This window comes from Narcine bancroftii, chromosome 1 (assembly GCF_036971445.1).
Source record: "Narcine bancroftii isolate sNarBan1 chromosome 1, sNarBan1.hap1, whole genome shotgun sequence".
NCBI classification, from domain to species: domain Eukaryota; kingdom Metazoa; phylum Chordata; class Chondrichthyes; order Torpediniformes; family Narcinidae; genus Narcine; species Narcine bancroftii.
The window spans coordinates 368,531,246-368,551,577 of NC_091469.1; the positions used below are offsets into that span (position 1 = coordinate 368,531,246).

The following is a 20,332-nucleotide window of genomic DNA, read 5'->3' on the forward strand; positions in this document are numbered from 1 at the left end:
TCCCCCAGAGGTTGTAGGTGGTAGTCTGCTGGACGTGATGCCCCTCACCAGTAGGTACTGACATAGTTCATCATTCATAAAGGATAAGCCTTGGTTGCTATGGATATAGCTAGGATACCCGAACAGGGCAAAAATGGAATCTAGGGCCTTTATGACTGATGAAGTGGACATGTCTGGGAACGGAAAACAGAAGTACGCGTCAATGACAGAGAGGAAGAAGGTGTTCCCATTCATAGAGGGGAGAGGTCCCTAAAAATCGACACTAAGCTGTTCCAAGGACTTGGATGACTTAATCAGGTGCGCTTTTGCGGGGCAATAGAAGTGTGGCTCGCGCAGACCTGGTCATTTCCCTGATGTTTTCCATGGAGTAGGGAAGATTGCATGCCTTAACAAAATGAGCCATGTGGGTGACCCCTGGATGGCGGAGCTCATTATGTAGAGACCGCAGTTGGCTGGTGTGTGCAGAGGGTTAGCTTCCTCTGGATAAGGCATCTGGAGGGTCATTAAAGGTTTCTGGCCGATAGGCAATGCCATAATTGTAGGTGGAGAGCTCGATCCTCCTCCTAACAATCTTGTCATTTTTGATTTTTCCCCTCTTGACATTGTTAAACATGAATGCGACAGAGCACTGGTCAGTGAGGAGTGTAAATTTCCTACCAGCCAGGCAGTGTCTCCAGTGCCTTATGTCTTCTAAATGGCTTGACCCTCCTTTTCCACAGACGGGTTTCGGAGCTCATGGCCTTGTAATGTTTGTGGAAAAAATGCAACTGGCATGCCCGCCTGATTGAGGGTAGCAGCCAGGTCTACATCCGAAGTGTTGCTTTCCACTTGGAAAGGTACATTCTCATCCACCGCATGCTTGGCGGTTTTCACAATGAGGTGTCGGAGGTAGTTAAAAACTGTTAGGGCTTCAGCTGAGAGGGGGATATTAGTGGCTTTTAAGAGAGGGTGAACCATATTGGCATATTGAGGTATCCACTGGATGTAAGATGAGGGGCAAAACCCCAGGCATCTCCTCAAAGCCTTTGTAGTCCCAGGGAATGGGAGCTTTTACAGTGATCACTTCCTATCTGAATTGGGGATAATGATGGCATTCTCCACCACGTAGTCAAAGATAGCCAGACATTTAGTCCTGAACACGCACTTGTCAGGGTTATAAGTGAAGTTCAGGGCTTTTGCCTCGTGATGAAAACTCTGGAGATTGCCATCATGGTCTTCCAAGGTGTGGCCACAGATGGTGACATTATCAAGGTAGGAAAAGATAGTCTTCAACCCATACTCACCCACCATTCTTTCCATCTGCCACTGGATGATAGAAACCCCGTTAGTGATACTGAAAAGGACACTCTGGAATTGATAGAGATGACCGTTAGCCTCAAATGCTGTATGTGGACAGTCCTCAGCACGGATTGGCAGCTGGTGATAAGCAGCTTTCAGGTCGATGGTCGAATAGACCCGATACCGCACAGTATCATTCACCATGTCTGCAATACAAAGGAGGTGGGTATGTGTCCAGGAGTGTGTACCGATTAATATTTTGGCTATAGTCAATTACTAGCCTGGACTTGTTTTCCCCTTTTACCACTACCATGCGCTCTTCATGGGCTGGTGCTAGGTTCGATGATCCCTTCCTCCAGCAGATGCTGAGTCTCCGACTTTATAAGCTCTCTGTCTGCTGAGCAGTACCACCTGCTCTTGGTAGCAATGGGCTTGCAGTCTGGGAACAGATTCGGGAAGAGAGATTGGTGGTCAATATTCAGCGTGGAGAGACTACATGTGGGTTCTAATTTTAGGGGCCCTCAGTTCTGAACTGTTACAGGGTGGAGTGGACCAGAATACTCCAAGGTCATGCTTTTAAGGTAACACAGGAAGTCCACACCGGAGCACAGTTTATCAAGAATAAACAAGCAAAATTTACAGAATTTTCCCCTCAAATGATGGATGTACTATACAATGCTTTTGTATGCACATAGAATGCGAATGAGACATGAGAAATATGCAGTAATTAGAAGGATACATCTTCAGGTTGTATTTTTGGACAGTCCATGAGTCTATGAAACTCTCAGTAGAGCCCATGTTGATTAGGCATCTAGTGAAATGTCTGTTTATCTTTACAGTCACAATGGAGTTGCTGAACTGGTGAGGTCTGTCCTGATCTATGACCATTGAGGCTAGGTCCCTGGAGTCTACGTACTCCTCACTCAAGTGGCCCCCACTGTACTGGGTGTGGATAAGATGGCATCGACCTCATGGCGAGGAAAGATGGCCGCTCTCCTCCTTCCTCCGACAATGATGGCACCAAATTTGAATTTGGGTTGCGGCAAGATGGCTGCTGAACCTTTTTGCGTTGTTTCCTCACCGCTACCCTCAGTTGGCGTGTCATGCATCAAGCGGTTCAGGTGAATTCAGGGCAGACGGCTTGGGGCTGGAATTGAATCTGAGAGCAATGCAGGTCGTGGGCTTCCCCTCACGCGACCAAATGTTGCCCAATGCCCTTTCTTGCCACAACTGGAACACATGGGGTCTTTTGCCAGATAATGAGATTGGGGATACTGGCTCTTGCTGCAAAAAAAAAGCACACTCTGGCACGGAAAGCGGCAGCCGTTAGGTCAGAGGTAGTGGGAGCATCCAGTTCTTGGAAGGGGTCACCTGGGTGGACAAGCTCGCTGACTTCGAGGTCATTGCACTCAAGCTTGGCCTAATCTAATGATTTGGCCAGCTCAACATGGCTACCCAGGTCCTTCTTACCTGACTCGAGCAGTCTCTGCCTCATGAACCTTGAGTGGACAATTGTGACTAGAGTGTCCTGCATCTTTTCTTCCCCAAGAACGTGGCCTGTAGCTGCTTCATACATGCACTTCTTGGCAACTTGCACTTCTGCACTACCTCCACAGATCCAGCAGATAATCATCGATGGTCTCTCCTGGCTGCTGCCGATGTAGAGCGAGTCAGTGCCTCACTAGGACCTTGTTCTGTGACTTCAGGAATCAAGCCTTCAACGCCTTGATGGCAGTCTCATATGTGGTGCAGTCCCTGATGACCCTTGAAACAAGTGCAGACCTCCTGAGTTCATTGGAGTGGAAGACGTCTCTGGTCACGTTCAGGTAGGCCTGCAAGCAGTCTAGCCAGTACGTGAACCTCTCTGCTGCATCAGGGGATAATGGGTCTATCAGCAGCTTACCAGGCTTGAGTTGCGCTTCCATGGTTCGGGAATAAATGAATAAAATTGTTGTGTGAATAAAAGTTCTCATGACCGGAGGGAAAACATATAACTATAACATATAGCTTATAACTAAGGGTAGGGTTCAACAGTAGCCTTCAGAAGGGTTCTGGGTTTAGGAGGGAAACCAGGGTTGCATGTGAGCAGATGGGGGTGGAGCTGGGAAGCTGGTCCAGCCATCAGCACAATTCACTACCAGTCAATCCCAGTTCACTGCAGACGTCCAGAATGGCTGGAAGTTATGAAAAACTGAGGCTTTTATTCACAATAGAATGGAAGAACGTCCTGAGCTGGGGAGGGGGCTGTAGAATAGTCACCTTTATTCAGGTGTCTGTGGGTGGAACCACAGGTACAGCTAGCCAATGGATGTGTCCCAACAAATAAATATATTTGTGGTTTACCACATTCACACCCTTGTTTTTAAAAAAAGAATCTGGTGAGGTGAAGTGTATTAGATACAATCACAAGTTAAGTCCCTTGGGCGATTTGATTTGCTGCTGTGACCATCGTAGTACTGGCTATGACTGCAGCGCAGCGATGAGGTAGGTCCTGGACAGTCTGGGACACCTGAAAACAGATGTCGGCGTTGGCTTGGTGAGAGTGCAGCATTGGCATGCCATCTGTTGGGGGTGGGGTAACATGCCATAGCCCTGGTGAATTGTGGATAATGAGAGATAAAAAGGATGCGGGGTGATCAGTAATGGTTTCTGGAGCCCTTGAGGGCATTACATCCCTGAAAGAGACCATGTCTTTGTGCCCATCAGGGTGTGCCACAAAGGCATATTGGGGGTTGGCGTGGAGGAGATGGAACCTTTTGAACAGTGGGCCAAACATGTCTCCTCGTGTGTTTCTGGAGTAGGGCCAGCCCTGGGCATATCAGTCATGCCAGCAGCGTTGTTCCTGGAGCGGACTTCCTGGGAAATAAAAACATTAATTTGCATAGTGGGGCATTAGTGGCAGTACATAGGATTGTCCTTATTGAGTGGAGCGCCTCAGAGAGGACTTCTTGCCAGCAGGAGAAAGAGAGCGCTCTAGACCGCAGGGCTAGGAAGATGGCCTTCCAGACTATGACGTTCTCCCTTTCCACCTGCCTCTTCCCTTGGGGTTGTTGCCGGTGGTCCTGCTCATGGCGATGCCTCTGGCCAGCAAGTACTAGTGCAGCTTGTCGCTCATAAAGTAGGGTCCCTGTTCGCTATGAATCTAGCTGGGGAAGCCAAATAGTGTTGCTGACAGGACATTTGACGCTTGCAGAGTACAGCTGCCATAGTTGGATCACTGGCAGGATGTGCAGTGGTGGCGTGCCCCAAATTGGTGGTGCTTGGGGAAACCACGAGGTGGCCACATAGTTGGCCGAGTAAGCCTCCATATTGTGGAGGGCCACCTTCAAGTGTGCCTGCTAATACGACCACCTTGCTCTAACAGTTTCTGACAGATGTTATTGGACCTGATGCCTGCGACATAGGCATCTCTAATCAGGTCCTCCATGTTCTCCGCGGCTGTCATGGCTTTGTGTTCGCAGGCCCATCCAAGGGTTCACAGGGCCCAGAGATACTCTGTGCTTGATTCCCAGGTCGCTATTTTCAGGTCACCAGGGAGATGTCTTGTGGAGACTTAATTTACCTTTCTCAAGAACTGGCCTTTCAAGATGTCCATCACCTCCAGATACGTTGTGATGTCCCTAATCATCGAGTACATCAGGGGCCCAACCTGGGAATGCAGTATCTGTAGTTTGTTGTTCTCTGACTGAATGAGCGATGGTTGATGATGCCTGCAGAAATACCTCGAAGCATCACAGCCAGAGTTCAAGGTTAGTAGTTGCCTCAGATGACTGAAGGTTGATTTCCAGCTTCTCTGGTTTCAGGATCTGCTCCATTGTCAAAATTTATTGTGAATAAAATCGATGCACCAACAACTCCAAATGGCTGCAAAACTGACAAGCCTTTATTCACAATAGAATGGAGGTACGTCTATGTTGGTAAACTGCCCTGAGCTGGGGATAGGGCTATGGAACAGTCATCTTTATTCAGGAGTCTGTGGGTAGAGCCACAGATACAGCCGGCTAATGGGTGTGCCCCAACCGATAAATATAGTGGTCCTCCATCAGCCAGCTCCCCACCATGACTACCAGCCCCCCAACATCTCCATCGGGCACACAAAACTCAAAACGGTCAACCAGTTTACCTATCTCGGCTGCACCATTTCATCAGATGCAAGGATCGACAATGAGATAGACAACAGACTCGCCAAGGCAAATAGTGCCTTTGGAAGACTACACAAAAGAGTCTGGAAAAACAACCAACTGAAAAACCTCACAAAGATAAGCGTATACAGAGCCGTTGTCATACCCACACTCCTGTTCGGCTCCGAATCATGGGTCCTCTACCGGCATCACCTACGGCTCCTAGAACGCTTCCACCAGTGTTGTCTCCGCTCCATCCTCAACATCCATTGGAGCGCTTTCATCCCTAACGTCGAAGTACTCAAGATGGCAGAGGTCAACAGCATCGAGTTCACGCTGCTGAAGATCCAGCTGCGCTGGATGGGTCACGTCTCCAGAATGGAGGACCATCGCCTTCCCAAGATCGTGTTATATGGCGAGCTCTCCACTGGCCACCGTGACAGAGGTGCACCAAAGAAAAGGTACAAGGACTGCCTAAAGAAATCTCTTGGTGCCTGCCACATTGACCACCGCCAGTGGGCTGATATCGCCTCAAACCGTGCATCTTGGCGCCTCACAGTTTGGCGGGCAGCAACTTCCTTTGAAGAAGACCGCAGAGCCCACCTCACTGACAAAAGGCAAAGGAGGAAAAACCCAACACCCAACCCCAACCAACCAATTTTCCCCTGCAGCCGCTGCAACCGTGTCTGCCTGTCCCGCATCGGACTTGTCAGCCACAAACGAGCCTGCAGCTGACGTGGACTTTTACCCCCTCCATAAATCTTCGTCCGCGAAGCCAAGCCAAAGAAAAAAAAACTCATCTCCACTTCTCCCCATATTCCTTAATTCATCTACTATGTAAAATTCTATGCAACCTTCTCCATTCATGTTCAGTGAAAAGATAAATAGAAAAATAGCATTGGAGGGGAAGTCAAGTGCCTTTTCCTCTCTCTCCATAAATGCTACCTTGCTAAATGTTCCAGAACCTTTTAATTTTCCAGAACATTCAACTGCATAACACTGAAACAAGTCATTCAATCCACTTGTCTGCAACAAACATGACACTCTAATTAAACTAGAACTGTTGCTTGAATAAGATACATAACCCATGTGCCTATCTGGAAGCCTGTTAAACACTACTATCATATCTGGTTCATCCAATACCCCTGACAGACTGTACCAGGCACCTACCATTCCAAAGGTTAAAAAAAATAACCCCTCCATATTTCCTTTAATCTCTATCCCTCCCCTAACTCGCACATTCTCTACTGTACGATATTTTTACTCTGGGGAAAAGATTCTGATTCTACCCTTTCCACAACTCTCTTAATTTTATAAACTTCTCTCAGCGTATCCTCACTCTTTGACCCACCAGAGAAAAGACCCAAGTTTGTTCATATCCTCCAATCCAGGCAACATCCCAGTGAATCGCTTCAGAATGTAGTTTTTTTTTTGTATTTATAAGCATTTTGATTACTACCGAAAGGACACAAAATGTGTCATTTTTTTGTAAGCTAAATCCTGATAAATTAACCTTATTATAAATGGCCCATTCATGAATCTTCCCATAGCAGAGTAATTATGCAGTAATCTTTAATAAGTTTATCAAAATATTACCAGTAAATTCTCTTCATAATGATAAGCAAATACAGCTGTAAATTTAGTGATGTGAACAGGAAATGAAGTGGATGCATTAAAGTTATGGGAACAAAAATATTAACATTGTAAACTCAATTTGCAAATGATTTTCAAAGACATGTCATCTGTTGGCTTTTAAGAAAGGTTTCATCAGCTCTCAGAGCTGAAGGTGGATCAAACTATAATACATTGTTATTGTGGCATTCATAACCTACATATACCTGGAAGTGTTTTCTGAGAAATGAACTCTTTTCTGAAGTCCAGTCAGTGTTACATAGTTGGGGAGATGCTTGAAGGGAAATAATTTGCAGGCTTTGTGAAGGTAGAACTGTTTAGGACTGAATAGATTGGTCTGAAAGGAGTCAAACTGGACCTGATGGGCAGAATAGTAGCACAGCAGGTAATGCTACTGCCACAATGCTCCAGCAGCCTGGTTTGATCCCCATCTTTCCTCCAAGTGCACTGATTTCATCCCACACCCCAAAACACATGCTGATCGGTAATTTAATAGGTTGCTTCAAATTAACCCAAATGTAGGTGGATTCTGAGAGAATGAGGGGTGAGGGTTAACAAGCACCTGAGAGAGAACAGAGAAATAAGTGAGGGTGACGAGATGGCTTTGATAGCTGGCATTGAATCCGTGGGTAAAATGGTTTCCTTTTAGCACAAAATATGAAATGTGCCCACCTCCTTTGCCTTAATTCTTCAGCCCAGTATCCTTTCATCTCTTGGTCTCTTCCCAGCCGCCCCCCCCCCCCCCCCCATTTTTTTAGTTTGCTCTCTCCCTTTCCCACTTTAGTCTTGATAAAGGGTTCAGACCATTGACTGTCCACTTCTCTCTATGGATGCTACCTGACACACTGACTCCCTCCAGCTTGTATTAGGTTCACCAGCTTTTGCAGTCTCTTGTGTCTATGCAGATACAGTAATTTCTTGCCTTTATTAGCTGGTTCACAGTGTGTAAGAACAGGGTTGTTACAGTAAAACTACATAAATCATTACTAGGCTACAAGAGTACTGTATGCTTTTCTAGAGGTGCTTGCACTGAATGGGCAATAATTTCTACCATTGCTGAATTGGAGTGGAATTTCAATCCTATGGTTTTACATGAAATCTATTCAGGACATAAGTACACAGATGCTTGTACCAAGTACACTGGTTTTTATTTATCTTGTACATCTTTTCCTCATCATAGACAGTGGAAATGGCAGTCGGGAGGGGAATGCTCCTCTTGTAGAATGTGGGTAGTCAGGGAAGCCAGCAGTATCCTTGATGATTTCATCTGCAAGGAGTGCATCCAGCTCCTGACAAGCCAAGTTAAGGAATTGGATGAACTTCAGAACATTTGGGAGGTTAAAGGGGTAGGAGTTGCGGGGATGCTATCACACCTAGAAGGCAGGAGGAGGGTAGCTGAATTACAGTCAGGAGAGGGAAAGAGAATAGGGAGTCAGTGCAGGGCACCCTTGTGGTTGTTCCCCATAATAACAAGTATACCATTTTGGATACTGTTGGGTGGACAACCTAACAGGAATATTTCAAGGTGATCAGGTCTCTGGATGGAGTTGGGTCTGGTGACTGAGAAGGTAAGGGAGCATAAGAGGCAAGATATAGTGATAGGGGATTCCATAATTAGGAGGACAGATAAGAAGTTCTGTGGAAGGAATCGAGATTCCAGGATGGTATGTTACCTCCCTGGTGCCAGGGTTTGAGATATTATAGATCAAATTCATGGCATACTTAGAGGGTGAGCATCCAGATGATGTGGGTAGGAAGTGTGAAGAGGTCCTGCAAAAAGAGTTCAAAAAGTGTGCTAGTTTAAAGGACTGGACCTCCAGGGCTGGGATCTCAGGATTGCTACCTGTGCTATGTGCTAGTGAGATTAGAAATAAGAGGATAATGCATCTTAACATGTGACTAAAGACATGGTGCAGGAGGGAGGGCTTCAGGTTTCTGGATCATTGGGCTCTCTTCCAGGGAAGACTTGAATGGGTCCAATGGGATGGTTTGCATCTAAACTGGAGGGACTGATATCCTGTGGAAGGTTTGCTAGTGCTGCTCTGTGGGGGGAGGGGTGGGGGTGGGGGGCTTAACTAGATTGGTAGAGCAGATAGGGTAATGGAAGAGGAAAAACATGAAGTGAAGATTGTATGTAATGAAAATGGTGGAAATGTTTTCAGGTGTATCTATTTCAAAGGAAGAATTATTGTAGAAAAGGCAGATGATCTTAGAGCATGGATTATCACATGGATTGTGACATCATGGCCATTAGTGAAACTTGGTTGCAGGAGGGGCAGGATTGGCAGCTCAATGTTCCAGGCTTCTGTTGTTTAAGATGCGATAGAGCAAGGTTGTGCTAGTTAAGTAGTGGAACTTCAAATTTGAGAATACAAATGCAAAGTTAGCAGGAATAGGATACCTTGGTATTTAAGGGATATTTGGGATCTAGTTCAGAAGAAGAAAGAGATGTATAGCAGGTATAGGCAACATGGAGGAAATGAGGTACTTGAAGAGTATAAAAAAAATGCAAGAAATGAGGAAGGCTAAAAGAAGACATGAGGTTTCTTTGGCAGACAACGTGAAAGAAAATCCTAAGGGTTTCTAAAGGAGGTACCATATATTGGAGCAAAAGGATAGAGGAGACAACACTGCAGGGGCTCTGGCAGAAATATTTAAATGTACTTAGGCACAAGTGCGGTGCCAAAGGATTGGAGAGTAGCTCATGTAGTTCTGTTGTTTAAAATTGGATCAACAAATTTGCAGATGACACTAAGATTGGAGGTGTTGTGGACAGCAAAAAAGGTTTTCAGAGCTTGCAGAGGGATCTGGACCAAATGGAAAAATGGGCTGAAAAATGGCAGATGGAATTTAATGCAAGTAAGTATGAGGTGTTCCATTTTGCAAGGAAAAACTAAGAAAGGACATACATGGTCAATAGTAGGGCATTGAGGTGTGCAGTAGATCAGAGAGATCTGGGAATACAGACAGATAATTTCCTGAAAGTGGTATCACAGGTTGATAGGTTGTAAAGAGAGCTTTTGACATATTGCAGAGAGCTTTTGACATATTGGGCTTCATAAATCAAAGTATGGAGTATAGGAGTTGGGATGTTATGGTAAAGTTATATAAGACTTTAGTGAGGCCAAATTTGAAGTATTGTGTGGCGTTTTGGTCATCAAACAACAGGAAAGATATCAATAAGATTGAAAAAGTGTATAGAAGATTTATCCGAATTTCAGGAAATGAGTACAGGGAAAGGCTAAGCAGGTTAGGAGTTTATTCCATGGAGTGTAGAAGAATGAGGGGAGATTTGATGGAGTTAAACAAAATTATGGGGGGAGGGGGTATAGACAGAGTAAATGCAGGTAGGCTTTTTCCACTTTGGATAGGTAAGATACAAACCAGATGACACAGGTCAAGGCTGAAAGGGGAAGAGTTTAGGAAAAACATCAGTTCACACAGAGTGGAGGGAGTGTGGAACAAGCTGCCTGCTGAAGTGATAAATGCAGGTTCAATTTTAACATTTTGGAAGAATTTGGACAGATGCATGGATGGGAGGAGTATGGAGGGCTATGGACTGGGTGCAGGTCAGTGGGATCTAGAATAATTGTTTGGCAAGGACTAGAATTTTTGCTGTAATGTTCCACATTGTTGCTTTTCACTTGCTGGTTCATTTTGGAATGATAATGGGTGGAGGTAACTGTGATTAAAATGCACGTCTCTTTAAGTCACTTCTCCTCGAGTAAGACCATGACATGGCATACAGCATGGAAACAAGTAATTTAGCCAACTTGCCCATGCTGATCTGACTGTCCCACCTGCCTGTGTTTGGCCCATATCCCTTCAAACTCATCATATCCATCCAATTTTTTTCTCAACCATTGCAATTGTACATGCCTCAACTATCCCCTCCAGCAGCCCACTCCAGACATTTACCACCCTCTGTGTGTTTAAAAAAAAAGTTACCTTCAGGTTCCTGTCAAATCTCATCACCTCAATTTTCTGACCTCCGGTTACAACTTTCCTCTATTCTACTCTTGTAACAGACTCTTTGACTTCCCATAATCTATTCCTTTGATAATTTTGTATGCCTTTATGATATTACCCCACCTGTTCATGTTGCAGTGTGTACAAAAGTGGTTAAGTCCAAGTACTATTTTATTTAGTAGTTACATCTAACAGGACGATCCAGTCTCCAGTGGCCTGTCTCAATGTTGAAACTTTTTGGGGTGTTCTTTGAATCTCTTTTTCTGTTCAACAAATGACCATTTTTCCTCCTCAAATAATCTGCTCTGATCTTGTTCTTAGGCATTCAAACATGTCCTGCCCATCTGCTGAGTGATTACTTTTCAGGTATCTTCCCAGGGAACTTCACAACTTGTTAGAATTTGAGGATTGATGTCTCTGCCAGTCATCTAAGATCTTGGTGCATAAATTTCAGTTTTTCAGACTATGTACATGTATATAAGATATTGAGTACAAAAATTGGGTCTTTGAGTTAAAACTGCATAAGACATTGGTGAGATCATCCCTGAAGGTACTGCGGCCAGACTAAAGGAAGAGAGAGTGCAGAACAGATCCACAAGGATGTTGATGAGACTGGAGGGCTTGAGGTGTAAGGATAGGCTGAAAGTACTTTCTTTGGAGTGACAAAGGCCAAGGGCTGACCTTACAGATGTTTATAAAATCACAAGGGGCATCAATATGGTGAATGGTCAAAGTATTTTCCGAGAGTAGGGGAGTTTAAAATCAAAGGGCAAAGGTTTAAGATGAGAGGCAACATTTAAAGGGAGGCCTGAGAGGCAAGTGAGCATCCACTAATCTAGGAAGTCTGCTTGTCTGTGCTACTAAGGGTGCTGATGATCAGTTTTACTGTATTGAAGTAGAACATAGAACAGCATGCTACAGGCCCTTTGGCGCACAATGTTGTGATGACCTAGATTAACCTACTTCACAATCAATCTAACATCTATAATTGCTTATTTTTCATGCACCCATCCAATCTTAAGAGTACTTTAAATGTTCCAATTGTACTAGAGTCCACCACTGCCCCATGCAGAGCATTCCAGGCACACATCACTATTTTAAAAAATACTATATCTCCCATAAACATTCCTCCACCAGACTGTACACAGATGCCCTCTGGTATGGGCCCTGGGAAAAAGGTGTTCATTGTCCACTCTATCTATGCTCTTATAATTATATACACCTCTATTCAGTCACCTTTCATCCTTCATTCCAAACAAAAGCTAAATCCTCATTGGTAAACAAATGTACAGCACTCTGTGGAAGAGGAGAATACTTCAATTTAACTTTCTCAGCAAGCAATATGTTTAAACTATAACCAAGCTTATGCCACAAACCAGATGCATTGCCTTATTCCACCAGCTAAAATTTTATTCTGCTTCCTCAAACCCAGTTTGAACAATACTTCCACTTTTCATGTAATTTTGTTCCAAAGACTTTCCTAATTAAATCTGTCCAACACTCCAGATCAGGAATGGGAATCAAAAGACTTTCGGGAACTTTTTAAAAATATGTACACATTATTCACACTGTCTAAAGCCAGTGGGTCTTCTGATATTTAGGGTAGTGCCTTGGATTGCATTCATTATCTACTTGTAGTTATGTCTGCCTGGACTCTCCAACTACATGTTAGTCAGAGGTGGATAAGATATAGGGCTTTGCTGGGTATATTTTGTCTCGGGCCTTGGGAGAATTTTGCCTGCATCCATTCTCCGGAACTAAATCTGATGAGAGATGGATTGAGGGCAGCCTCTGTCTTCAGAGCTCTCTGAAGGAAGAGAGGAAGGAAGCACAGAATTTCTGCTGAGGTAGCGGTGCAAGGAGTTGCAGAGACACAAGTTCCTACAAGTGAGGGGATGATGTGCCTTGAAAATAAGGTGAGAGTTTTGAGCATTCTGCACAGGAAGATGGAGGACAATGTGTCAGCATCTTTATTCTATCTGCTCCAGGTAGGGTTTTATTCTCTCCTCTATGGCATGAGTCTAGGGTTGAGACATGGTTCTTGTGTGGCTAATGGAAACCTTAGTTTCATCAGCAGGAGCAAAGAGGCTGATGCTCTTTACTTGCTGCCTCACTTTAGAGCCACATCCTGTGATGTCAGTATCAAGTTCATGGTCCACCCCTCGAAGGTACTCTTCATGCTCCTTTAAAGGGTAGCAACTGTTTGTCAAGTCGTCATCTTCACCAGAAGTGTTTAATTACGTAATATAAACAATTGTATGATGTTAGTTCTGTTGTACTGTGATTAATGTGTATTTGAATTTCTTTTCTATGGAGATCAGATCAATTATATTTTTATATATGTGCTGCATATACTGTTAATCGCTTGTAAATATGTGTTCTACAGTGCAACTCAGATTATCTGAAATGGTCGGGACCGGGCCTATTTCAGATAAAAAAAATGTTTTCGGAGAACTGGCCATTTTTTAAAAACAGCCCAGTAGCAACAGCAAATCACATGTAACAAGAACAAACAACAAGGTAAGGCTTTTATAGCATTAAAATAATGTTTAATTCTCAAAAAAAGAGATGCTGGCCACCACTAATCACTGACTCTTCCCCACCTGTGCCGGGAGCCCGAGAGTCCTGCTACTGCCAGGAGTCCGATGTTCTAACTGCTGCCACCATTGGGAACCTAATGTCCCTGGTCAGTTTTGGGTCTGAAAAAGTTCCAGGTAAATGAGGATTTCTGATTTTTTTCAGATATCCTCATTTATATGTAATTTAAAAAAAAATCAGACATCTTAGAATTTCTGAGAATCCGATTTTGGATAATTGGAGTTGTACCGTACATCTATGTATGTATTTGAATGTTTTTTACACCTAGGACTGAAGAACGTCCTTACGTCCAGTAATACTTTTACAATTGTATGATAATAAACTTGAACTTGAATACTTGATATTCACTTAAGATATATATTGTTCAGTATGGTTTAATCTATTAAATTGTTTGATGTACTTAAAATGTTGTGATTGTGAAAAGGTGCATTTTTTTTTAACTTAATAGGTCACTTAAGTAAAAATGAGTAATAATTACAAAAAAAACCTTGGCAGTAATGATAATGTACATATATTGTACAGAATGCATGTGCACCAACATTCTTACTTACTGTTGCTGAACAGGTATTTGTAAAAAAAAAACCCAAAAGTAAATTTAACTGAATTAAAAGACAATAGATAGATAATAAGTATTCACAGTAATCCTAGTGCAGGAAAAAGTGGCATTGCAATAGAGCACAGTCCTTTTTGTGGTGTCCGAGCAATCCATGATTAGTGTAAAGAGAGGAGGTTCAAGAGTCTGGATGCTGTTGGAAAGAAAACGGCTTGAACCTTTAGTTGCTGTTTTTCAGGCTTCTGTACCTTCTGCCAAAGATAGGAATGAGAAGTGGCAGTGACCAGAGTGATGGGGGTCCTTTCTGTTTCCGGCTGCCTTAATACATAGATGCCCGCAGTTGATGGGAGGTCAGAGCCTGTGATGAACTTGGCGATGTTTGCTACCTTCTGTAGCCTTTGTGTTCCTGTACACTTGAATTCCCAAATGAGGTTTGTGATGCTACCAGGCAATATACATTACTTTCCACAATGCACCTGTAGAAGTTTGATAGTATTCAAATCTCCTTAGAAAGTACAGATGATGATGTGCCTTCTTCATGGTAGTCTCTGTTCTGGCTCCAGGACAGGTCTTCTGAAGTATGGATTCCCAGGAATTTGTGGATTCTGACCCTCTGCACCTCTTTCCCATTAATAGACAGGTGTGTGGTCCCTTAGCTTCTCCTTCCTAAAATCAATAATTGGCTCCTTGGTCTTGGTAAAGTTGAGAGCAAGATTACTGGTATTGACACCATCCAACCAGGTTCTTGATCCTCATCCTGTATCCTGATTCCTTATTTCCAGTTATTGTGATTTGATCTTCTTTGCATGAAAGCACAGACGATGATACTTCAATTCAGTCCTGAAAATATTTTATACAGTATGGGATGCTGCTACTCAGGTAATAAATAGCATTGCAATATAGACATATTTGTTACCTCAATGACCCATTTGGCCCCAAGTTTAGATTCAGATCTCACCAGGATCCACTGTTAATTTTTCAGAAAAGAAAATTTGACAACTTTATCTAGCCTAAAATACCTGTGATTCCAGGTAGACCAATGTGTTTGACTCTTAATTACTCCTTTCTTGAAATGGCTTGGCACACTTTTTGTTCAGAGCAGAGAGGAATGGGCAATAAATGCTGTACGTTTGATGTTGAAAATGCAGGAATTAATATTGGAAAAAACATGTCCCTCCCACCAGTGCTTACTCACCTTGAATCAGATCTAAAATTTTCATGCTTGATTTCAGTTCTGCAAATGGTCTTGCTCTTGCTCTAACCTCCACCAAATAACCTGCTGTCATATCTACACTCTCCACCCCTGAATCATTGTTTACCTCCAGATTTTTGAAACACTGTTGGCGGTCCTACATTCAGCCAAGGCTTTATCTTTGTCCAAGCTCTTCTAAAACCACTTCAGAACATCAAATAGGCATTCAAAGTCATCTGGCATTAATGTGAAATTTTTTCTGTTGTACCCAAGATAATATTCCTTCCTCTGTCAAAAGTGTCACAGTCAAATGAACTTTTTTCCTTAAAATGATTTGGAAGTTGATTTTTTTTTTCTGTTGCTCTAAATCATTATTACATTTGTCCTAATGCCCATTAAGCTCCCCTGAAAAATTGTCTGAAAAAGCTGTTATAACTAGTTAATGCCAGAAGAGAAAAAAAGTTGCCAGTACAATTTTCACCATGGGTGTACTTTGGGACAATGAACATTTCCCAGTGGAACATGTTTTGTTTAATTGAAAACACTGGCTTCTAATCAATATAATAACCAGGATCCATTATTTCTAGGACCTTGCGTGCAGATTGGTTCACCTTTAGGATTATGCAATCTGCTGGGATATTCTGACAATGTAACAGTGTGCCAGGGAGGTTTGCTTTTATTTAAGTTGAATCGAACTAAAAGCAGTGGATTAATTTGGTCATAGAATATGGGAATAATCAATTTCCTGAAAAGTGCAAGATTTCAAAAATATTAACAAGTCCCCAGTGAAACCTCCATACAGGCAATTTGTGTCAGGACACTGAATACTGTAAATCTGCTATAATTTATAATGGGTCACATTAACTATTTTCTCATTAGTGCCTTATTGTTTGTCCACAGCCAATATCCTAGGGATCATTTATTTCTTCTAAGCCGTGCTGATGAAATGAGTCATAGAGCATGATCTATTGGTCATTTTATTAGTTTTTTTAAAGTTTATACTATTTCAGTTCATGAAGCAAGTTCTGCAACGTTAAAATCTTTCTTTTTTTGGTCAAAATGATCTTCAGTAATTTAATTTGTGTTGTTCAAAATAAATTACAGGTTGTACAAATGATTAAATCCTCAGTACAATACACAGCCCCGTAAATAAAAAAAATTATAATGACAATTTTGTTTAATAGCATGGTTTTCTATATAGTAGGCTGATACTTTTATAAGCACATAATTTTAATATGACATTTGGTATACATTCTAAATATTTTCTGGGTGACTCACTGAAGATTTGAGGTCTTGTGTTAAAAGGTTAAATGTGAATTCTCTTTAAAAAAAATTTAACAGTAAATGTTGGTACAATACTTTCCAGTGATTTTCCTTATTTACACCTTACACATTCTTTATCTACCGCATCCAAAATTAAATATTGCAGCAATAACTTGTAGAAACAAATGCCACCAATGGGACTAAATTCTGTTTTCCAGCAATTGCTTGGTAGAATGGAGCAGATTCTTTTAACATGGAAACAGTATGATATAAGCAGGCAGTTACTTTTTAAGACAATTACTCAGCTATATTGACTTGCTATTATGAAGCTTCCAATGCTCAGCTTTACAAAATGATTCAAGGCTCGAGTATATACATGAGACAGTATTTAAGTAATTGTATCATTGCAATATATTGTAAAACTGGAAGCACAATGTCAACACATTTCAGTGATGATGCAATCAAACAGCAATTAGCATAAAGGCTACAAAGCTCCAGACTCAAAATCAAATTGGCAGATTAATAAAATAGCACGAGTTGATCTTGTGTATAATCATTATCAGATGTATAGGAGGTATTGCATTTCCATTGCAAAGGTGAGGAACCAGGAACTGAAAAGTCTAATGCTTCCATAACAGTTAGAGGGATTTATACTTCTTCCAATTTTCAAAATTCCATCAAAAGGTTGTGCAAGAAATCATTATCAATACATAACTTCTTTATTCCTATATTTAAATTTGGTATTTATTTAAATTCACTGCCTAAAATTTGTATATTTTGTTTAAACAATAAAATTCTTACTGACCTCTTTCTAGCAAGGTGGGACTGGGAATTCAGTGTAGTAAAGCAAGTGCAATCTTGTGGACAGATTTCTGCATTGATTTGTTTATTCTTTAACACAAGAAAATTCCATATATAAGGCTTGCTTGGTAGAGAAGACCAAAGCTATCTGATTAGTGGCATAGAAGTGAGATAGTCAAAGGATAAGGAATGTCTATGGCCCATCATTTTTGATTAAATATGGGTATGTTTAAACCTTGTACCACTTTCAGTCGGAGGGAAGTGAGTTTCATTTGTTAATTAATTCACATTAACTTTGTATCAATATGGAAAGTTTCTCTGACTGGAAACCCTTCAGATATCCAGCGGGCTGACGATTGTGAAATCTGAATCCTTGCTGTTGTTGCTGTCCTCATCAGGACTGGATTCAGAGTGACTGGACGGGAGGCTGAGAACTCCACCTGTCAGAGGGTCAGAAAAAACTGAAGAATGCTGTGTTTGTTTTCCAGACATTTCAGTGGCACTGGATGCTCGTAAAGATTGATGTTTCACTGATGTGGCTCCTGTAGCTTCCAATTTTTTGGATGGTTGCTCGTGTATCAAGACATCATCCTCCTTTGAGACTAAGATGTAGTCATCTGAATTTCTACCATCTGAATTGAGGGAAGTCAGTGATGTGACCTAAAGATAAATATGGCACAAGTTAAAACTGCTCTTTTTTATTTTGTATTTCTCTGATGTTAAAGACCAAAATCAAAATATGTTTTTACTTTTCAATCATTCTAAACCTCAAAGCTTAAAATTCACATTCATGGTAAAACTTCAAGGCCAATCAATACAAGCTTGTAGAGCTCGTCGAAAGAATCAAAGACTTGTTGATCCAAACCAAAGCTTTTATTAGCAAAAGACAGGAGCTCTTCACAGGTGGCCAACCAGTCCGGAATGATCCGACCTGGCTAGGGACACAACCCTTTAAGGCCCAGACAATAGGCGTGGCTTAGCTCTCAGCCAATCGCTGTAAGCACAGTCTAGATACAGTAACTAACTATATACACTATGCACATTGGTGATAGATCTGTACTATCACAAAGCTACAGATGTATTTACATTAATTGCTTTTCGGATGATCATATCGGTATTTACTGTCATGCAATGAAATAGAAATGTAATATTACATTAGTCTGCCATAAGGCTGATAAAGATTTGCCTGGCACCCCTAAATAGCCAGAGAAAAGGAGCAAAAGAAAGAGAGATAACTTTGTGACAATAAATTCTGATTCTGAGATTCCTTTCGGTGTCACTGAGTGTCTGTGGATTTGCCTCCAGTGCTCCTGCAGTGCCCAGGGCCATATGGCAGCCTCTTGAATCCTGGTTACAAAACCTGGCTCTCATGAGCCAGTCGCTAGCAGATCACGGCTTGTGTGGGCCCCTTGCCCGCAAGCCACTTGTGTGTTTTCTTCAGCCATTGAGCCCTCGCTGGTCTGCCACTGTTAACACCAAAGACTTTTGAAAATTTCTTCAGGTGTACTGTGGAGTGTATTCTGACTGGCTGCATCACTGCCAATGCACAGACAGGAAAAGATTACACAGCACCATCAGGGATGTCAGTCTTCATTTCATTTTAATAACTTTATTTATTCGTTCAACAAGGTTATTACATACAGTTTTAAAAAAGTACATATTATGAAAGATAAAAAATTTTTATATATAAAAAAGAGAGAAAAAAAGAAAGAATTCCCCCCTCTCAGTGTTAATAAGAGAAAAGAAAAACAACAAAAAAAACTACCAAAAGGTAGTAACTCCCTAAAAAAAACTGGGTGTGGGTTACCCACTAGTGACTGATGACTAACAAAGTTAGTGCAATCCCCTCCTCCCCAGCCAGCCAATCAAAAATATTAACATATTACAAAAAAAAATCAGCCTTGAGATTCTAGTCTAGATGGTGAACTCATTTCAAGAGTAGGTGAGCTCTTTCCATTCCCGTTCTTTCCACTTCTGCTATTTTGACCATTTCCAAGTCCATCAGATTTTCTTTTAGGAGATAATGGTGGATTTCTTCTTTGTCCTCTGACATCTGGTAATGAATTAGCAAAAACCATTGCTTCATAATCACTCTCAAAGAATTGAGACTGATAGTTTCCATAAAACACTTTCAACACAGCAGGATAACGAAAAGCAAATTTATAACCCTTACGCCATAAAACATCTTCAGCTGGATTAAATTCACGTCGGCGTCTGATGATATCTTGACTCAAATCAGGGTAGAAGAAAACTCTACTATTCTGAACCATCATTGGAGCTTGCCTTTGTCTTGCATTTTGAACTGCAAGTTGAAGAATTGTCTCTCTGTCCAAACAGTTCTAACATCGAACTATCAAAGTTCTTGGAGTTGACTAGGTAGGGGTGTTCTTCTCAAAGCTCTATGTGCTCTTTCCAATCCATCAGGAAAAGACTCTTCCCCCAACATCTGGGGAATCCAATTTTGTTTTTAAATTGACAGGATCTTTACCTTCTGGCAAACCCACAGTTTTCACATTATTTCTTCTGCTTTGATTTTGCAAATAGTCTATTTTTTTTTTGTTAACTCTTTTTACCGGACTCCTAAATCTTTAACTGATTTTTCCACCTTTACTATTGTTTCTGAATTGGATTGAACCTGTTGTTTACATTCAGAAAAAAGCTTCAAATTTTTTAAAGTTTTCCCAGTTTTCTTTAGCTTCTGCCTTAACTACATTTAGGTCTGAATGTATATCAGTATTCCTTTGAACCAGCTGATTCAATTGACCAGTAATAACATCCAAATAAGAAACAATACCTTCAAACATCATATAAACAGGCTGAAGTGCAGTTTGAAATGCAGGATCCGATTCCATAAGTTGTAACTCACTTTCTTCCAGTTCTTCTATTTCCTGTCAGTGGTAGAAAAAGGAAAGTCCTCTTCTAGTT

At 41.8% G+C, this 20,332-nt stretch overlaps 1 protein-coding gene and 1 long non-coding RNA gene across 16 annotated transcripts in view; one reads left to right on the forward strand and one right to left on the reverse strand.

Annotated features, from left to right (window-relative positions):
- The first annotated feature begins 210 nt into the window (after positions 1 to 210).
- Positions 211 to 15,024, forward strand: LOC138750965 (uncharacterized). Its single transcript, XR_011349642.1, has 4 exons — positions 211 to 297; positions 2,985 to 3,104; positions 13,387 to 13,520; positions 14,934 to 15,024. It is a non-coding gene; the product is annotated as an uncharacterized lncRNA (long non-coding RNA).
- Positions 15,025 to 16,302: 1,278 nt separating this feature from the next.
- tbc1d5 (TBC1 domain family, member 5) overlaps positions 16,303 to 20,332 on the reverse strand; it is a 538,200-nt gene continuing 534,170 nt past the window's right edge. For all 15 annotated transcript variants that reach the window (XM_069913037.1, XM_069913049.1, XM_069913042.1 and 12 more), the window contains one exon: positions 16,303 to 18,067. In XM_069913037.1, the coding sequence (XP_069769138.1) occupies positions 17,741 to 18,067 (327 nt within the window). In that variant the 3' untranslated portion in view covers positions 16,303 to 17,740. The remainder of the gene's footprint in view (positions 18,068 to 20,332) is intronic.